This window comes from Dendrobates tinctorius, unplaced genomic scaffold (assembly GCF_039654945.1).
Source record: "Dendrobates tinctorius isolate UK_male_01 unplaced genomic scaffold, ASM3965494v1 ptg000024l, whole genome shotgun sequence".
Classification (NCBI taxonomy): Eukaryota; Metazoa; Chordata; class Amphibia; order Anura; family Dendrobatidae; genus Dendrobates; species Dendrobates tinctorius.
Genome location: NW_027361692.1, coordinates 5,224,426 through 5,243,333, shown reverse-complemented (window position 1 = coordinate 5,243,333; position 18,908 = coordinate 5,224,426). Strand labels below are relative to the sequence as shown.

The window sequence follows — 18,908 nt, the reverse complement described above, 5'->3', positions numbered from 1 at the left end:
TGTATGAGATGGAGCACCATCCTGCTGCAGAATTTGACCCCTTTTATGATTTGGAATATAAGAGGTAGCTAATACTTCTTGATATTTTAGGCTATTGATAATGCCTTCTACCTTGCAAATGTTTTGCACACCCCCATACTGAATGTAACACCAGACCATGAGCTTTCCACCACCAAATGCAATCGTTTTCTGGGTGTATTTTGGATCCATACGGGCTCCAGTAGGTCTCCTGCAGTATGTGTGGTGGCTGTGGTGTAATTCTACTGAAGATTCATTAGAGAAATCCACCTTCTGCAACTTTGCCAGCATCCATCTGTTTAGCAGGCTGTGGGACTTTGCAAATGCCACACGTTTTTTTATTTGCTTTTTATTTAGTGCTGACTTCTGGGCACTGATTCGACCATGGAGGCCATTTCGAGACAGAATCCTACAAACTGTCCCAGTTGACACAGGGACTTGAGGTGACCAGGCCTGTTGGAGCTCTGCGGCAGTGGAAGAGGGGCTTGCTTTGGATTTTCTAACCAACAAACATTCCTCCTGAGCAGTTGTCTTGCGGGTTCTGCCGGACCTGGGCTTGTCAAACACATCAGTCTATTCAAATCTTTTTTTTAATTCTTTGTACTTGAAGCTGAGACACATTAAAGGTGCCAGCCACCTCTGCAGTGGATCTGGTCTTCAGCGTCTTGATAATCCAGGCTTTGGTCGCAGGGTGGATTTTTGGCATGTTATCAGAGCTCAAGTTGCAGCTCAACCTAAGGTCTGGGGTGCTGGGTTTCTTTTTATACACACCCACTAATTAACCGATCATTTACTGAGCACAGGTGAGGATGTAAACTAGGATTGGGTACATTATATGACCAGGCGACAAAACTTTTGTGTTGCCAAAATCTGACCATTCGGTGTCCATTAAATGATCAATATTTCTGCATTGATGCCAATTTATTTTCTTAACCTAAACCACATTTCGGAGGGTTTCAGCTTTCAAAAGAATAATTTATACAACCAATGGATGAATTTAACGTCAGGTTATAAGCTTTTATTTACCTAACATGGATAAGTGACAACTTCTATCAGGGAGTGTACTACAGTTCCAGTAGTATGTATGAGAATTATAGAAATTTCACACCCACTTTTTCTTTTTTTTTTTAACCACACTGCAGAGACAGATCCGTGGTGGGATTTTTAATTTTGCGGTAAATATGCATTTTATTTGCAGATTTTGTTCATAAACTTAAATGAGATAAGAAAAATTCACAGAAACACTTGTTCCTTTTATTGTGTTTCCGCAGCAGAATCGCAGTAAAAATGCATGAAACCTGCGTGTGACTTTATCAAAGCTAAGTAACAAGAAGTATCCAACATAAAGCAGATTTATTTAAAACACACACGATATACGGTATACTAAAAGGAGACAAAACACAAGTAACCTAATAGGTGCAGAAAATCTGCAAAATCAAAAACTCACCAAATACTCATCTTGGGAATCTAGCCTTAGAACAGCACTTTAAAGGGGATCTGTCACCCCATTTTAGCCCTATCAGCTGCCGACACCACCATCAGGGGCTTATCTACAGCATTCTGTAGTGCTGTAGATAAGACCCTGATGAAACCTGAAAGATAAGAAAAAAAGTGTTAGATTATACTCACCCCGGCGTTCGGTGCGGTCCGATGGGTGTCGCTGTCCCGTCCGGCACCTCCCATCTTCATACGATGATGTCCTCCTTGCTTTTCCCTCGGCTCCTGCGAAGGCGTACTTTATCTGCCCTGTTGAGGGCAGAGCAGAGTACTGCAGTGCGCAGGCGCCGGACCTCTCTGACCTTCCCGGCGCCTGCACACTGCAGTACTTTACTTTGCCCTCAGCAGGGCAGATAAAGTACGCCTGCGCAGGAGCTAAGGAAGAATCAAGGAGGACATCATCGTATGAAGATGGGAGGCACCGGACCGCGACACCCACCGCACCCGCACCCCGGTGAGTATAATCTAACGTATTTTTCTTCTCTTTCAAGTTACATCGGGGGCTTATCTACAGCATTACAGAATGCTGTAGATAAGCCCCTGATGGCGGTGGCCGCAGCTTATAGCGCTAAAATGGGGTGACAGATTCCCTTTAACCACACTGAACACAAGTCCATACACATTAAAGCCATACTAATGATTTCAGTAAGAGCAGCTGACAATCTGATGGGGCTTTTAGACTTCTCCCTGACAAGACATCAATGAAGGTAAGAATACCCGTTTAAATTTAGAGTGCCCACTTCTTAAGTTCTCAAATTGCTTCAAATACTAAATATGAAAATAAGCACATTTTCAATTGATTTGTTTTTTTCTATCTTCTGCTATTTTCCTGCAAACTTGTTTTCATGGACCTTAGCCTCCAGACCCTGGCCAAGAGTACAGAGAAGTGACATTCCGAGAGAGGGGTTAACGCTCAACATCCCTGCCAGCTCTCTCCAGCCCCTTGATTTCTATGCATGAGTTATCTTCTCAGCTTCCTTGCTCATCTTCTGGAGAGAGGCAGTTATAAACCACCAGCCAGCAGCTTTCATAAGAGGTCTGCTAATATCAAGGCTGTCCATAGCGGTGTTGGCTTGTCCAAATGCCTTCTCTCCACGCGCATATACAGTGATAACAGTATAGATGCCAGACAAACAATGACAGCTGAATGCTATAGCAGAACTTATGCTGGTCTTTAGAGTTCTAACAGTACTACAGCTCTACTATTCACCAGAACGGTCACTCGAGGAGGAGAGCCCACCCTATCAGAAACTAAGTAGTAAGGAAACTGTATTGCTCTGAACTGCTCAAGAGACAACTTGAGAATACCCCTTTAAACGCCTGTTCCTTTTCTCTGAAGGTAAGCCGCTGCTATATGACCTTTCTCCTCAATAAAATCACAAATATATGGATGATCGCTACCATAACCCGTTCACACTCTTAAAAATCAGGTTATAGAATGATCCCCATGGATCAGTTGCACAGGCTATACAGTAAAGGGCTTCATAGACTGCTATAGTGTCTGGCTATCACACATGGCCTCTTACCTATAGGTAACAGCAGTACTGACATCTTACTTAATGGAATAACAGATTTTCATATGGACTATCACCTATATTATTTTATATTGATTAGAAATTGATTTTTTTTTTCTAATTTGTTTATAATTTTGATTTTATAATTTTGATTGTAGTTTTTTTTTTTTTCTCTACATATCTGAAAGGACATCATTCAGGGATATCCTTCACAGCAGCCACATGAATCAGATGCCTGTAGTCTACAGAACGGGAGTGTTGTGGGCATGCTTGATCATCTGTGCAGAGGTCACCGTGCAGGGAGGGAAGTTGTGACCACCTATTGGGAATACTACTGCAGATATATAGTGGTTACTTCTCATTTTAATCCTGTCTGTGATAATGGGGATTTCCAAAGAAAAGAAACAAAAATTCTTAAAAAGATGTATAACCTGAAATAAAGAGGAATTTTTCCAATGGTACATTCCCATTACCAGCAGTTTACCGTATATACAACTGTACTTCCAAAGACGACAGCCCATAAATTCCATCTTTCGTTGGAGTTTGGTTCAGCATTTTTTCTTTAGGGGAAAGGGTAAAGAGGATCTAGACAGGCCAAGTTTTAACCCGTTGTACACCAATTTTATTTTGTGCAGCCATTTACTTTTAACGGGGTGATGGGGAAAGAAGGACACATTAAAATAGGAGGGGGGGAAACAATATATTAAAAACTTTTATGCCATTAGTAGTTTGACCTGCAGCTTGTCACAGGCTGGAATTGGCATGAAAACTGGCCACGGGAGTGAGCTTACATTTTCAGGAGACACAGTTTGGAAGGTAACAGTTTTTCCTTGAATGGTTCCAAAAAGCCATGGTCTAGAAATAACCCCACTTCATAAAATAAATAGCATTAAGAATACTAGAGGAGAAAGCGGGCACACAAGCAGTGCGGACTTGCCTAGATGAACATGCAAGACATGATGCGAACAATTAGTTTGGAATATCGGCACTGTTGTTGCGATTTCCGTATTTGTGGTGGATGATGAGCAGCACAATACCCAAGAAAAAGCAGATGGAGCCCACAGTGATGTATGCAATTCCTAAGAATGGATTCTTTCCCCCCATCCAAGAGATTGTACTGAGGATCATTCTCTTCCTTCCATCGAAGCTGAGAACAGGGTAATCTGGGAAAAGTATAGGAAAAAAGCTGACGGTAAAATAAAAGGCATATGAAAACACAAAGAAAAGATGGGACTTTTATCTTCCTGATTCAACCTTGGTAGAAAATTATGTGTATTAAAATAAAACCTACAAGTCAATGAACTAAACTGAACGGAGTTTTGTTAAAGGGTAGAAGATGGGGAGAATTGATCCATCGGCCATGGCAGTAATTTGTGGTCGCTGGCCAGGAGCCCCAAGAACCACCTCTTACCCGTTGGAATCTACAGCTTCTCTTTTGATTAGCTGGCCTGGCGAGACATCATCTTTGTGACGTTGTGCCAAGAGACGGCTAATGAAGAGAACAGCCACGAATGCTGGGAGGGGAGAGCGGTTCTCAGGGCTCCTGTCCGTCAACCACAGATTAATAGTGTGGCCGATGGACCTGGTCCTGTGAAACGATTTGCCCCAACTCCATTAATGAGGTTTTCTAATTACTGACAGCTGCCAAATCTAAAAAAGTTCTGACTTAAAATAAAGATCTGTTCCACAGGTTATAAAAAGGATACTGTATACCACATGCAGAGTGTAATTGCCAGGCGCCAAGGCAGCATATGTAGCTTCTTTCTTTTCTATCAACCCATACAGCTTCCTGAAGGTAGGAAGTGCTGCAGTGCGCATCCACACAATGAAATGTTCATTAATGAAGCCATTGTTATCGGGGTCAGTTTTATCCAACTCGTAGACAGGTTTATTCCAATTAATTGGCTTTGAAGTACCTGTGTAAGAAGAGAAATGCAAGTTTGGGAGCAGTCAGAAGTCAGTATAAATTGGACAGAGATCAGAACGCAGTGCACAGACTGGCTGGCGGCTCTCCCGACCCGTAGCGTGACAGCTACACAGTAATATATGAATCTGTCACACTCGGGTCAGAGAGAGCCATCGGCCAGTCTGTGCACTGCATTCCGATCTGGGTCCGATTTATACGGTCATCTGACTCTGCCCTTACAGATAGTCACTAGCATTATGACGAGTGGTGAAATAACCCTTGGCCATCTTGTCCACATGTACTAAGGCTATGAAGGCTGATGTAGTCTAGACACATCCATTTATATACAGCACACAACTCTGCACAGTCCACTAGCCTATATTCACACACTGTGATTTCCGTTTATACCAAAGACCTGCAACATAGTTCCAGGTCCAAACCTCGGTGTCTTGTAATAGGAGAAATAGCATTGTGTGGAGTCTCTGCAATGTCAAGATGGTCGACATTTTCCTTTTTCTGTTTTCAGCTAATCATTTCAAATAAACCGATCATATTTGTGTGACTTACCTTCAAATATAGATTCCAGGGTAGCATTACCAGTTAGAGTTGGATTTCTGAACTTCACGTTTTTATCTGTCCACCAAGCAATGCCTTTTTGGGTCAATGGAATGGCTACTTCGCTTCCATCTTTGATCTCGTATAAGCTGAGGGTATCTGAAGCCAAACACAGATAACCAGTTACAAATCCATTCATTCTAGTTTGTGAAACGTCCCCAAAATGTCAGCAATAGGAAGAAAATTGATAAAAGAATCAGACAGCATTCAGAAGTAACAATTAGTCATGTAGTGCTGCAATTCTTCCTGGAAGTCTCCTCAGATCTTCATGTTCAGTTGAAACTACATGAATATATGGTAATTACAGGAATAGAGCACTACTGTTCTAGCGACTGGGAAAATATGAGATACAACTTCTCTTGTAAAGTGATCACATATTGCTAGTATATGCCATCACTTTAGATTTACAAGTGTCTCGAGGTCAGACCACCAATGGTCACAGAGGGGTCATAGCGCTAATGTAGCACTACATCCTATTACTTTTCCCTGCACAGTAAAGGCCTGGCCACAAGCTGTGGACATAGCCACAGAATTAAATGGACCTATATGGGTTTTCTAACCTGGCCGGTAGACTGGCAGCACTATTCAGGGACAACCAAGTGCACACAGGTACCATAGCAGTGCTGCATAACATTCATTTTCAGGACCAATAGGGATCCCAGAGGTTGGACCCGCACTGACCAGAAAGTTATGGCACAAGCCCCCTTCAACCAATTTTTGTTCTTACGCTTTTATTTTTTTCTGAGTCAGATTGATAATGAAGTCGGGAATGCCAGCCCCTTTCCCACAGTGGATTTATTGCCTTTGCTCTCGGCTCCGAGCCCAGAAGGATGAAGCTGTGCAGGGTATTTCTACAAGTTATTTCCCCCCTCCCCTTCTTCCAAGAGCCATAACTCTTTTTTATTATTTTTTTTTTTTTTTTTAATTCTTCTGTAGACTTAGCCATATGGGAAGAAATAAAAAAAAAAACTGACATTGTTTTCTGGGTTTTATTTTCACAGTGTTCATTGTGCGGTAAAAATAACTGGGAAATTTTTCAGGTCAATACGATTATGGCGATTTTAAATTTGTACTGCACCCCTTTTCATTTGGTGAAAAAAATACTCAAAAACTTACATATTTAAAAAAATAATTTTGTGTTGCCAGTTTCTGAGATTAGTACCTTAATTATTTCTCTGTCCATTGAGATGTATGAGGGCTCGTTTTCTGTGTGGTGACTGATGTTTTCATTAATACCATTTTGGGGTACATACAATGTTTTTTTATTACCAACGTGAGGTGGTTCAGTTTTCGCTCTTTATGGCATTTACCATTAATGTTAATTTTTAAAGCTTGATTGGTCTGACTATAATTTTTTTTTATTTTTAAACTGGAAAAGGGGCAGGGATTTGAATTTTTATATTTATTTATATTTTCCAAGTTTTTTTTTTTTTTTCAATAACATAAAAGTTTGCATATTGCAGCAATATATAAAATGGGAATTCCACCATGCAAACCAAGAAGGCTACATGTAAACTTACCATTGAACATACTGTTGGCAATGGCCCCACACGGAGCTATGGGCAGGCTCTGGTTCATACGATAGGGGTCACACTCCTTGCTGGGGTTCTAGAATGTAAAAATACAATTCTTAAATATGAGTCATGAAGAGTTAACCGTTGAGAATCCACGCAGATCAGACATCGGATACTTGTTATACACAGATGGTATAGCTATCCTTCACATACACAGGATGCAATCTGACACTGACCACCAAGCTAAATGCAGACCGGAAAAAGGAAGTACAGTGATCACCGCTCGGCATGGAAGTGTAAGGCATCAAGGACAGGGTGTATATATAATACAAATACATACAGGCTTATTGATCTCAATAAGAAATATTATTGATCTCAATAAGAAAAAGCTTATTGATCTCAAAATCGCTGAAATAATTCATCAGCTTCTCACAACATCACATGTGATGAAGAAGGGATGACCAAAGATGATCCTTACATCTTCTCTGTCTGGTCTCAGATGCCAACAACCCAGAAATAAGCTGCAGTAATTGTAACATCTCAATGCCACAATACTAGTGTGAGAAGCCAAATCTTAGCCAGGTATAGCAGACATGTCATTGAAGGGCAAAATGTATTATATATTAAACTAACTGAAGAGCCCCGCATTGCCCAGGCATAGTAACTAACTGCCGTCCCGCTCTTTCCCTCCGCAGCCCCGCTCTCCACTGGCCGTCCCACTCGCTTCCTCAGCAGCCCCGCTTTTGTTCCACAGCCCCGATGTCTCCCTCTGCAGCCCAGCTATCCATCCACGTCACACTCTCTCCTTCCGCAGTCCCACTCTCCAATCGCCATCCCTCATTTTCCCTCCACAGCCCCGCTCTCTCCCTCAGCAGCCCGTCTCCACTAGCCGTCCCGATCTCTCCCTCAGCAGCCCGTCTCCACTAGCCGTTCCGATCTCTCCCTCAGCAGCCCTTCTCCACTAGCCGTCCCGATCTCTCCCTCAGCAGCCCGTCTCCACTAGCCGTCCCGATCTCTCCCTCAGCAGCCCGTCTCCACTAGCCGTCCCGATCTCTCCCTCAGCAGCCCGTCTCCACTAGCCGTCCCGATCTCTCTCAGCAGCCCGTCTCCACTAGCCGTCCCGATCTCTCTCAGCAGCCCGTCTCCACTAGCCGTCCCGATCTCCCCCTCAGCAGCCCGTCTCCACTGGCCGTCCCGATCTCCCCCTCAGCAGCCCGTCTCCACTAGCCGTCCCGCTCTCTCCCTCAGCAGCCCGTCTCCACTAGCCGTCCCGCTCTCTCCCTCAGCAGCCCGTCTCCACTAGCCGTCCCGCTCTCTCCCTCAGCAGCCCGTCTCCACTAGCCGTCCCGCTCTCTCCCTCAGCAGCCCGTCTCCACTAGCCGTCCCGCTCTCTCCCTCAGCAGCCCGTCTCCACTAGCCGTCCCGCTCTCTCCCTCAGCAGCCCGTCTCCACTAGCCGTCCCGCTCTCTCCCTCAGCAGCCCGTCTCCACTAGCCGACCCGATCTCTCCCTCAGCAGCCCGTCTCCACTAGCCATCCCGATCTCTCCCTCAGCAGCCCTTCTCCACTGGCCGTCCCGATCTCTCCCTCAGCAGCCCTTCTCCACTGGCCATCCCGCTCTCTCCCTTAGCAGCCCCACCTCTCCATCCACTGTCCCACTCTCTCCCTCTACAGCCCTTCGCCACTGGCCATCCTGCTCTCACCCTCAGCAGCCCCGATTACGCCCCGCTCTCTCCCTCCGCAGCCCCACTCTCCACTGGCCCTCCCACTCTCTCCCTCCGAAGCCCCGCTCTCCACTGGCCGTCCCACTCTCTCCCTCAGCAGCCCAGCTCTCCATCCACAGTCACGCTCTCTCCTTCTGCAACCTCACTCTCCATTGTCATCCCGCATTTTCACTCCACAGCCCCTGTCTCCACTGGCCATCCCGCTCTCTCCCTCAGCAGCCCCAGTCTCCACTGGCCATCCCGCTCTCTACCCTCAGCAGCCCCCGTCTCCACTGACCGTCTCTCTTTCTCCCTCCGCAGCCCCGCTCTCCACTCGCCGTCCCACTCTCTCAGCAGCCCAGCTCTCCACCCGTGTCCCCCTCTCTCCCTTAACAGCCCCGCTCTTCACCCGCCTTCACGCTCTCCACGCGCCGCCCCGCTCTATCCCTCCGCAGCCCCGCTCTCCACCCGCGCCCCGCACTTTCCCTCTGCAACCCCGCTCTCCAGCCACCAGTGGGTGGGGCTATGTGAAGTGGGTGTGGCTTGACACACTCCACTTTATATAAATAGATAGGTATGCTAAATAGCTGCTACTTCTAATACAGGTTACCATGGACTTATTGTAGCTTGTATTCATACCTACAGCAACTAAGCAAAGCCATATCATTTACTGCTTTTAAAAAGTTTCTACGTTATACTAGGTTTTTCAGCTTTAAAGTGGTTGTCCAGGTTTTTGACTTAAGTCTGCAGTCACTTTATGTGCCAAGATTGAGCGGTCAGGAGTCTGCAAGTATGCGATACGCATACTTCTAGCCACATTACGACTAGACGTGCACAGTGCGACTCCACTGAGAGAGGCTGTAAATCTCTAGTTGGAATGTGGCAGGAAGTATGAATCAGATGACGCCTCAGTCTAACTGCAGACATCTGGAAATCCTGCCAGAGCACGCTGTGAGGATTTGCAGCCACATAGAATGACTGGAAACTTTCATGATAAAGCTGGAGAACCTCTAAGTTTAGAAGTACCTCGATCAACATCTCCTCCACATACAGTATGATGTCCCCATAGCCTCCACGCAGTTTAATGTCCCACAGCTATACATATACACACCATGACACCCTTGCAGACTCCCAAACACATAATATGATGCTGCTCCACCATTGTATTTAACACTGTGTATACAGATACCATTGAATCTAAAATGCCTATTGGCTGCCCCCCTCCAACGACCCGGACAGTAACAGCCAAAGGGCCACAGCCTATCCAGACCTGCAATAAGCACATTTCATATCACCTGAGGAACAGCAATTGATCAAGCGATACCTCCCTAGCCTGTACATTGCATCACCGAGTCATTTCTCTACTTACACAGTTGTCAGAGCAGCACCCACCACTCCCCATTTTCCGTCCCATAAATACGAGCAGTGTACATACAGGGGTTGGACAAAATAATGGAAACACCTAACGTTTTGGCATCATAATCTTCAAACATGTTATAAACATGCAAACCGTTACATATGGTAATGTTTTGTAGTTGATTATTTGTGTTATGTGATATGTGTATGTAAATTAACTGTTTGTTTTGCAGAATTGTAAGAACATTGATGAGAACCTGATACCAATGGCAGACCTCTCGGATTTTCAAAGAGGCCAAATTGTTGGTGCTCGTATGGCAGGCGCTAGTGTAACAGAAAGTGCCCGAATGCTTGGCCTGTCAAGAGGTACTGTCACCAAAGTAATGACTGCATTTGAAAGAGAAGGAAAAATGTCCGCAGCAAAGCACAGGTCCGGCCAAAAGTCAAAGTTGACTGAGAGAGACCGTGGGACTCTAAAGCGAATTGTGAGAGAGGATCGCAAGACCACGGCTCAGAAAATCACTGCTGAGCTCAATGAACACTGTTCGTTGGGAGCTGCACAAATATGGATTCCACGGAAAAGCTGCAATTACAAAACCGCTGCTCTCAATGACAAATGTTTCCAAGCATTTACAGTGGTGTAGAAACCTCCAGAATAGGTCCCTCAAGCAGTGGAAACATGTGATATTCTCAGACGAATCATCGTTTACCCTATTTCCGACATCCGGTCGAGTGTACGTTTGGAGACAGCCGGAAGAAGCATTCCATCCAGACTGCCTTCTCCCAACCGTAAAACATGGCGGAGGTTCTGTGATGATCTGGGGTGATATTTCGTGGAGATCCGCCGGGCCAATGATATCCCTTAACCCCTTCATGACCCAGCCTATTTTGACCTTAATGACCTGGCCATTTTTTGCAATTCTGACCAGTGTCCCTTTATGAGGTAATAACTCTGGAACGCTTCAACGCATCTTAGCGATTCTGAGATTGTTTTTTCATGACATATTGGCTTCATGTTAGTGGTAAACTTAGGTCGATAATTTTTGCGTTTATTTGTGAAAAAAACAGAAATTTGGTGAAAATTTTGAAAATTTCGCAATTTTCAAATTTTGAATTTTTTTTCTGTTAAACCAGAAAGTGATGTGACACAAAATAGTTACTAAATAACATTTCCCACATGTCTACTTTACATCAGCACAATTTTGGAAACAATTTTTTTTTTTGCTAGGAAGTTATAAGGGTTAAAAGTTGACCAGCGATTTCTCATTTTTACAACAATATTTACAAAACCATTTTTTTTAGGGACCACCTCACATTTGAAGTCACTTTGAGGGGTCTATATGGCAGAAAATACCAAAAAGTGACACCATTCTAAAAACTGCACCCCTCAAGCTACTCAAAACTACATTCTAGGAGATTATTAACCCTTCAGGTGCTTCACAGGAACTAAAGCAACGTGGAAGGAAAAAATGGACATTTTATTTTTTGCACCACAAATTTTCTTTTATCATTAATTTTTTTCATTTTCACATGGGCTACAGGATAAAATGGATCCTAAAATTTGTTGGGCAATTTCTCCTGAGTACACCGATACCTCATATGTGGTCATAAACCACTGTTTGGGCGCACGGCAGGGCTCGGAAGGGAAGGAGCACATTTGACTTTTTGAATGGAAAATATGCTGGAATATTTAGCGCTTGCCATGTCGCGTTTGGAGAGTCGCTGTGCGCCTAAGCACTGGAGCTTCCCCACATGTGACCCCATTTTGGAAACTAGACCCCCCCAAGAAACTTATCTAGATGCATAGTGATCACTTTGAACCCCCAGGTGCTTCAGAAATTGATCCGTAAAAAAAAAAAAAAAAAAGTACTTTTTTTTTTCACAAAAATTATCTTTTAGCCTCAGTTTTTTCATTTTCACGTGGGCAGCAGGATAAAATGGATCCTAAAATTTGTTGGGCAATTTCTCCTGAGCACACCAATACCTCATATGTGGTCATAAACCACTGTTTGGGTGCACGGCAGGACCCGGAAGGGAAGGAGCACCATTTGACTTTTTGAATGGAAAATTTGCTCCAATCGTTATAGGACACCATGTCGCGTTTGGAGAGCCCCTGTGTACCTAAACATTGGAGCTCCCCCACAAGTGACACAATTTTGGAAACTAGACCCCTTAAGGAACTTATCTAGATGTGTAGGGAGCACTTTGAACCCCCAAGTGCTTCACAAAAGTTTATAACGTAGAGCAGTGAAAATAAAAAAATCATTTTTTTTCCTCAAAAATGATTTAGCACGCTATTTTTTATTTTCACAAGGGTAACAGGAGAAATTGGACCACAAAAGTTGTTGTCCAGTTTGTCCTGAGTACGCTGGTACCCCATATGTGGGGGGGAACCACTGTTTGGGCGCACGGCAGGGCTCAGAAGGGAAGGAGTGCCATTTGACTTTTTGAAATGAAAATTAGCTCCAATCGTTAACGGACACCATGTCGTGTTTGGAGAGCCCCTGTGTGCCTAAACTTTGGAGCTCCCCCACAAATGACCCCATTATGGAAACTAGACCCCCTAAGGAACTTATCTAGATGCATAGTGAGCACTTTGAACCCCCAGGTGCTTCACAGAAGTTTATAACGTAGAGCCGTGAAAATAAAAAATATTTTTTTTTCTTAAAAAAAATATTTTTAATCCGCAATTTTTTATTTTCACAGGGGTAACAGGATAAATTGGACCCCAAAAGTTGTTGTAGTTAGTCCTGAGTACACTGGTACCCCATATGTGGGGTGGGACCACTGTTTGGGCACACGTCGGGGCTCAGCAGGAAGGTAGTGACATTTTGAAATGCTGACTTTGATTGAATGGTCTGCGGGCGTCATGTTACATTTGCTGAGCCCCTGTGTGCCTAAACAGTAGAAACCCACTGCATGTGACCTCATTTTGGAAACTAGGCCCCCCAAGGAACTTATCTAGATGTGTGGTGAGCACCTTGAACCCCCAAGTGCTTCACAGAAGTTTATAACGCAGAGCCGTGAAAATAAAAAATCATTTTTTTTCCTCAAAAAAAAAAAAAAAAAGATTTTTAGCCCGCAATTTTTTTTTCACAAGAGTAACAGGATGAATTGGACCCCGAAAGTTGTTGTACAGTTTGTCCTGAGTACGCCGATACCCATATGTGGGGGGGGGGGAACCACTGTATGGGCACACGTCAGGGCTCGAAAGGGAAGTAGTGACATTTTGAAATGCTGACTTTGATGGCATGGTCTGCGGGCGTCATGTTACATTTGCAGAGCCCTTGATGTACCTAAACTGTGGAAACCCCCCACAAGTGACCCCATTTTGGAAACTAGACCCCATAAGGAAGTTGCTTAGATGTGTAGTGAGCACACTGAACCCCCAAGTGCTTCACAGAAGATTATAACGCAGAGCCATGAAAATAAAAAATAATTTTTTTTTCCTCAAAAAATGATTTTTTAGCTCGCAATTTTTTATTTTCACAAGGGTAACAGGAGAAATTGGACCCCAAAAGTTGTTGTCCAGTTTGTCCTGAGTACGCTGGTACCCCATATGTGGGGGGGAACCATTGTTTGGGCACACGTCAGGGCTCGGAATGGAAGTAGTGACGTTTTGAAATGCAGACTTTGATGGAATAGTCTGCGGTCGTCATTACGTTTGCAGAGCCCCTGATGTGCCTAAACTGTGGAGACCCCCCACAAGTGACCCCATTTTGGAAACTAGACCTTCCAAGGAACGTATGTAAGATGTGTTGTGAGCACTTTGAACCCCCAAGTGCTTCACAGAAGTTTATAATGCAGAGACGTGAAAATGAAAAAATCATTTTTTTCCACAAAAATAATTTTTTAGCCCCCAATTTTTTATTTTCCCAAGGGTAAGAGGAGAAATTAGTCCCCAAAAGTTGTTGTGCAATTTTTCCTGAGTACGCTGATACCCCATATGTTGGGGTAAACCACTGTTTGGGCACACGTCGGGGCTTGGAAGAGAGGGTGCACAGTTTGACTTTTTGAACGCAAAATTGGCTGGAATCAATGGTTGCACCATGTCGCGTTTGGAGACCCCCTGATGTGCCTAAACAGTGGAAACCCCTCAATTCTAACTCCAACCCTAACCCCAACACACCCCTAACCACAGCCCTAACCCTAACACATCCCTAACCACAAGCCTAACCCTAATTCCAACCCTAACCCTAATTCCAACCCTAACCCTAATTCCAACCCTAACCCTCTTTCCAACCCTAACCCTCTTTCCAACCCTAACCCTAACCCTCTTTCCAACCCTAACCCTCTTTCCAACCCTAACCCTAACCCTCTTTCCAACCCTAACCCTCTTTCCAACCCTAACGCTCTTTCCAACCCTAACCCTAACCCTCTTTCCAACCCAACCCTAACCCTCTTTCCAACCCTAACCCTCTTTTCAACCCTAATCCTCTTTTCATCCCTAACCCTAATGGAAAAATAAAAATAAAAATATTTTCTTTACTTTATTAGTTGTGCCTACCTATGGGGGTGATAATCGGGGGGTTTATTTACTTTGTCTTTCATTTTGAACACTGTGAGAGTGATCAAAATGAAAGAATGGAATCTGCAGCCGGCAGATTCGGGCGGGCGCACTGCGCATGCGCCCGCCATTTTCTAAGATGGCGGCGCCCATGAACTGGACCCGCCGGACACCGGGAGCGACAGGGGGACTTAGAAGGTGCCGGGGGAAGTTAAAAGGGGGGGTGAGGGGGTTATCGGAAGCTGGCGGGGAGCAGAGGGAATGGGAGGGGGGTAGATGATGACAGCGGCGGCAGATCGCCACTGTCATTCAGTTGCGGGGGGGGCGATCGCCGGTGAGGGGGGTGGAATCGGTGTCTCCAGCCATGTCCGATGCTACAGCAGCATCGGCCATGGCTGGGTTGTAATATTTCATCAATTTTCATTGATGAAATATTACTATCGCTCTGATTGGCTGTTTCACTTTTAACAGCCAATTAGAGCGATCGTAGCCACGTGGGGGCGAAGCACAAAGCCCCCTGTATCTGCAGGTCGGGTGACCTTTCAGTGACCCCGGTCACCCGACCCGCGGGGGGCTTTAAAGTCATGACGCCACATAGGCGTCATGGGTCCTTCTGGCACGACTTTTCATGACGCCTACGTGGCGTCAAAGGTCGTGAAGGGGTTAATGGAAGAATTAACAGCCGAGATTATTTAGGCATTTTGGGCGACCAAGTGCATCCTATGGTTCAAGCACTGTTCCCGGAGGGGAACGCCATCTTTCAGGATGATAATGCACCAATTCATACAGCTAGAATCGTTCAAGCATGGCACGGGGAACAGTCTAATTTAGTTGAGCATCTCATCTGGCCCCCACAATCCCCAGACCTCAACATTAGTGAGCATTTATGGTCGATTTTAGAGATTCAAGTTAGACGTCGATTTCTGCTGCCATCGTCGCTCAAAGAACTGGAGAGTGTTTTAACCGAAGAATGGGATACAATCCCTTTGGAAACAATTCACACCTTGTATGAATCCATACCTCGGAGAATTCAGGCTGTAATCGCCCAAAAGGTGGACCTACACCATATTAAACTAACTTTTGTTGATGTTTCCAGGTGTTTCCATTATTTTGTCCAACCCCTGTATGGCAGCCAGTGTGTTGTTGGCGCTCGTCAGGAAGAGATTGAAACTGGTGCTTCTTGCGGGTGGCAAGGTAGAAAAACTCCATAGTCACCCATGAATTATGTTTTTTTCTTAACTGGATGACGGTATACATTTTGAAGGGGACCTTTCATAAACATTTCCATTTTGAAATAGACACAGGACCTAATTGTGGCTTCAGTGCCAAAAAAAAAGTTGTTACGTTTTACGTGGTTGTCAGCAGATAAGTTTTCACTAGGGGCATGTACTTCTTGTTTGATGCTGAACAATCATAAGCATGCAGCAACACTCAAAGGCATGAACACCCCACCATAGCTTAGACCAGTTGTGTGAGATGTAATGATACAGCTCTGATCTCCTGGGCTAACCTCCTGCACAATGAGAAAGAACAGATGATGGCTTCATTAACAACATCCCATGGAACAGCAAAGGCCGGGCAGAGATAAAGGCAGCATACGGAGTAGGGAACGATGGTAGAATATAATTACCAGAAAATGAAATCAATAAATGGATCATTTCTTAACTCAAATGATAGACTTAAAGGGACTGTCAGTACAGCATAACTGTTCAAACCAGCACAGGCGATCGGGGCAAAATGGCAGGGCCAATCGTTTCAGTGCACCTTCCCATCTGCTTGGTTTCCCTCTCCAACCTTCGCTGATTCTATGAAGCCAAGGCTGTCATTCAGAGAAATAGGGAGGGGTGCTGGAGATAGGCTGTGGCCCTTTGGCTCTATCCAGATCTGCAATAAGCACATTTAAGTGCACTTAAATGTTTGGCCCCACCATGATGCACCAAGCCATTTTCTCTTATTAGTGCAGCATTCCTCAGAAACTGACCAGCACTTCTGTCCAAAACACGGCTGCTGGTGGAAGAGCATGTGAGCAGACCCGTCCATCTGTTGCCACTTTCTCTTGCAGAGTGCTTTACAATTGCAGGGGGACGAGGGACCGATTTGGTCACATTTCCCTCCACCAGCAGCTATTGTGTAGCCCATACGTCAAACTACGGCTCACAGGGTGATTATATTTGGCCCTTGACACCAGTACCGCACTTTCAACTGTATCAGAAGCCTAATTTTCACTCCTCCATCATTCTCCCTCGGCGTCTGACTTTTTAGCGAAAAGGGTTCTATTTTGCACCCGCTGTTCCAAGGAGTGAAGAGCGTCAGAGCGCTCACTGCTGAGACTGCAACAGAGGGTGACCGGTGAAAGGCGAGTATTTAATAACTTATTTTTTTTTAATTTGGGACCCATTATTCTGGATGGAAGACTACGCGAGGCCCTTATTCTCGATGGAGGACTACGCGGGGCCCTTATTCTCGATGGAGGGCTGTGTGGGAATCAGAGTTGAGGCATCATACTGTATTCGGGGGACTCACACTTTCTCAGAGGAGGGGAGTGACAAGGGAGGGGGGTACAGTAGGGTCAGCACACTACATGTGTGGAGGGTACTGTGGAGGAATTCCGTGGGGGTTTCATACTGTGTTTGAAGGGCACTTTTGTTGGCATCATACTTAATGGGAACAATGAAAGAGCAATCTAGAGGCTTCAATAGGAGTAAAATTACTTTGTAACGGCTGCAAAACTGTGAGATATGCTCTTCTGTGTCCCCAGCAAATAGTAAGGTTTTTTGGTGTGGGGGAGCCCCAATTAGAATTTCTGCTATGGAGCCCCATGACTTCTACGTACGCCCCTACCTGGGATGTAAAACCCAATGCTTCAGTCATGTGAGCTGATTTTTAAGATCTATTAAAATGTACTTTGTTTGTGGGACAACCACTTCACGACATATGACAAATGTTTGTGTCCCTGACTTTGACGCGGGCACTGGCACTGAACCCTGCATCTTTCCCTACATAAGACACCTGATTTAATCAGGTGTTATGTGCCTTTAATAGCCATGGGTGAATCATAGCTCCATCCACGTCTGTTAACCAGTTAATGCCACTGCCAATCTCTGACAAAAAGAATTAAAAAAAGGAGATTTTTGTGTACTCACCGTAAAATCTCTTTCTCTTAGCCTTTAATTGGGGGACACAGAACCTTGGGTGTTACGCTGCTGTCCACTAGGAGGCGACACTATGCATAATCTGAAAAAGATTAACTTTGGCTCCTCCTCTGCAGTATACACCCCTGGACGGCGTCAGCCTTCTCCAGTTTTGTGCCAAAGCATAAGGAGGAACGTAACCAAATAACATAACCATGCCTGTAAGAAGGCTACTATGTACGAGCTCAAGAACAATATGAGAACTCAACAGGAAACAACGGCCCGTAAGGGCAACAGGGTGGGAGCTGTGTCCCCCAATTAAAGGCTAAGAGAAAGAGATTTTACTGTGAGTACACAAAAATCTCCTTTACTCTGTTGCCTAATTGGGGGACACAGAACCTTGGGACGTCCCAAAGCAGTCCCTGGGTGGGAAGCAGTGGACGAATATTGTGCTGACAGTCCCCTAGACTTGGGGTACTGCCGCCTGCAGAACCAGTCTACCCAGGCTCGCATCCGCTGAGGACTGGGTATGAACACTGTAGTGTTTCGTAAACGTGTGTAGGCTAGTCCAAGTGGCCGCCTTGCACACTTGTTGTGCCGAAGCCTGATGCCGAATGGCCCAGGAGGCCCCTACTGCCCGTGTAGTGTGCGCCGTGATACCGGCCGGAAGAGGGGAACTGTTAAGTCGGTAGGCCTCATGTATGGTGGACTTGATCCACCTGGCAAGGGTAGCCTTGGAAGCCGGCAACCCCTTGCGACTACCTTCCGGAAGAATGAAGAGGGAATCGGATTTCCGGAAAGGTGCAGTCCTGGACACGTAAATCCGCAATGCTCTGACTAGGTCAAGCGTATGCAGAGCCTTCTCCACTCTATGGACCGGAACCGGGCAAAGGGAAAGCAGTGAAATCTCTTCGTTAAGGTGAAAGTTGGACACAACCTTCGGAAGGAAGGATGGTACCGTGCGGAGAACCACCTTGTCCTGGTGAAAGGCTAGGAAAGGTCGTCTGCAGGAAAGTGCTGACAATTCCGACACTCTGCGTAACGAGGTGATAGCCACTAGAAAAACCACTTTCTGAGACAGAATGGAGAGTGGAACTCCTCTAAGAGGTTCGAAGGGTGGAGCTTGCAATGATGTCAGGACCAGATTGA

At 45.2% G+C, this 18,908-nt stretch overlaps 1 protein-coding gene across 2 annotated transcripts in view; it reads right to left on the bottom strand.

The window, feature by feature from the left end:
* Positions 1-1,250: 1,250 nt before the first annotated feature.
* TMEM30A (transmembrane protein 30A) overlaps positions 1,251-18,908 on the bottom strand; it is a 36,175-nt gene continuing 18,517 nt past the window's right edge. Inside the window, exons 4-8 of one of the 2 annotated variants that reach the window (XR_012231029.1) lie at positions 7,071-7,158; positions 5,503-5,649; positions 4,736-4,945; positions 1,951-4,192; positions 1,251-1,694 (exon numbers count right to left, since the gene is read on the bottom strand). Coding sequence is in view for 1 of the 2 variants with exons in the window: in XM_073569318.1 (XP_073425419.1) it covers positions 3,999-4,192; positions 4,736-4,945; positions 5,503-5,649; positions 7,071-7,158 (639 nt within the window). In the remaining variant the exon portion in view is untranslated. Of the gene's footprint in view, positions 4,193-4,735; positions 4,946-5,502; positions 5,650-7,070; positions 7,159-18,908 lie in introns of both variants that reach the window. The other variant, XM_073569318.1, reaches the window with a different exon arrangement.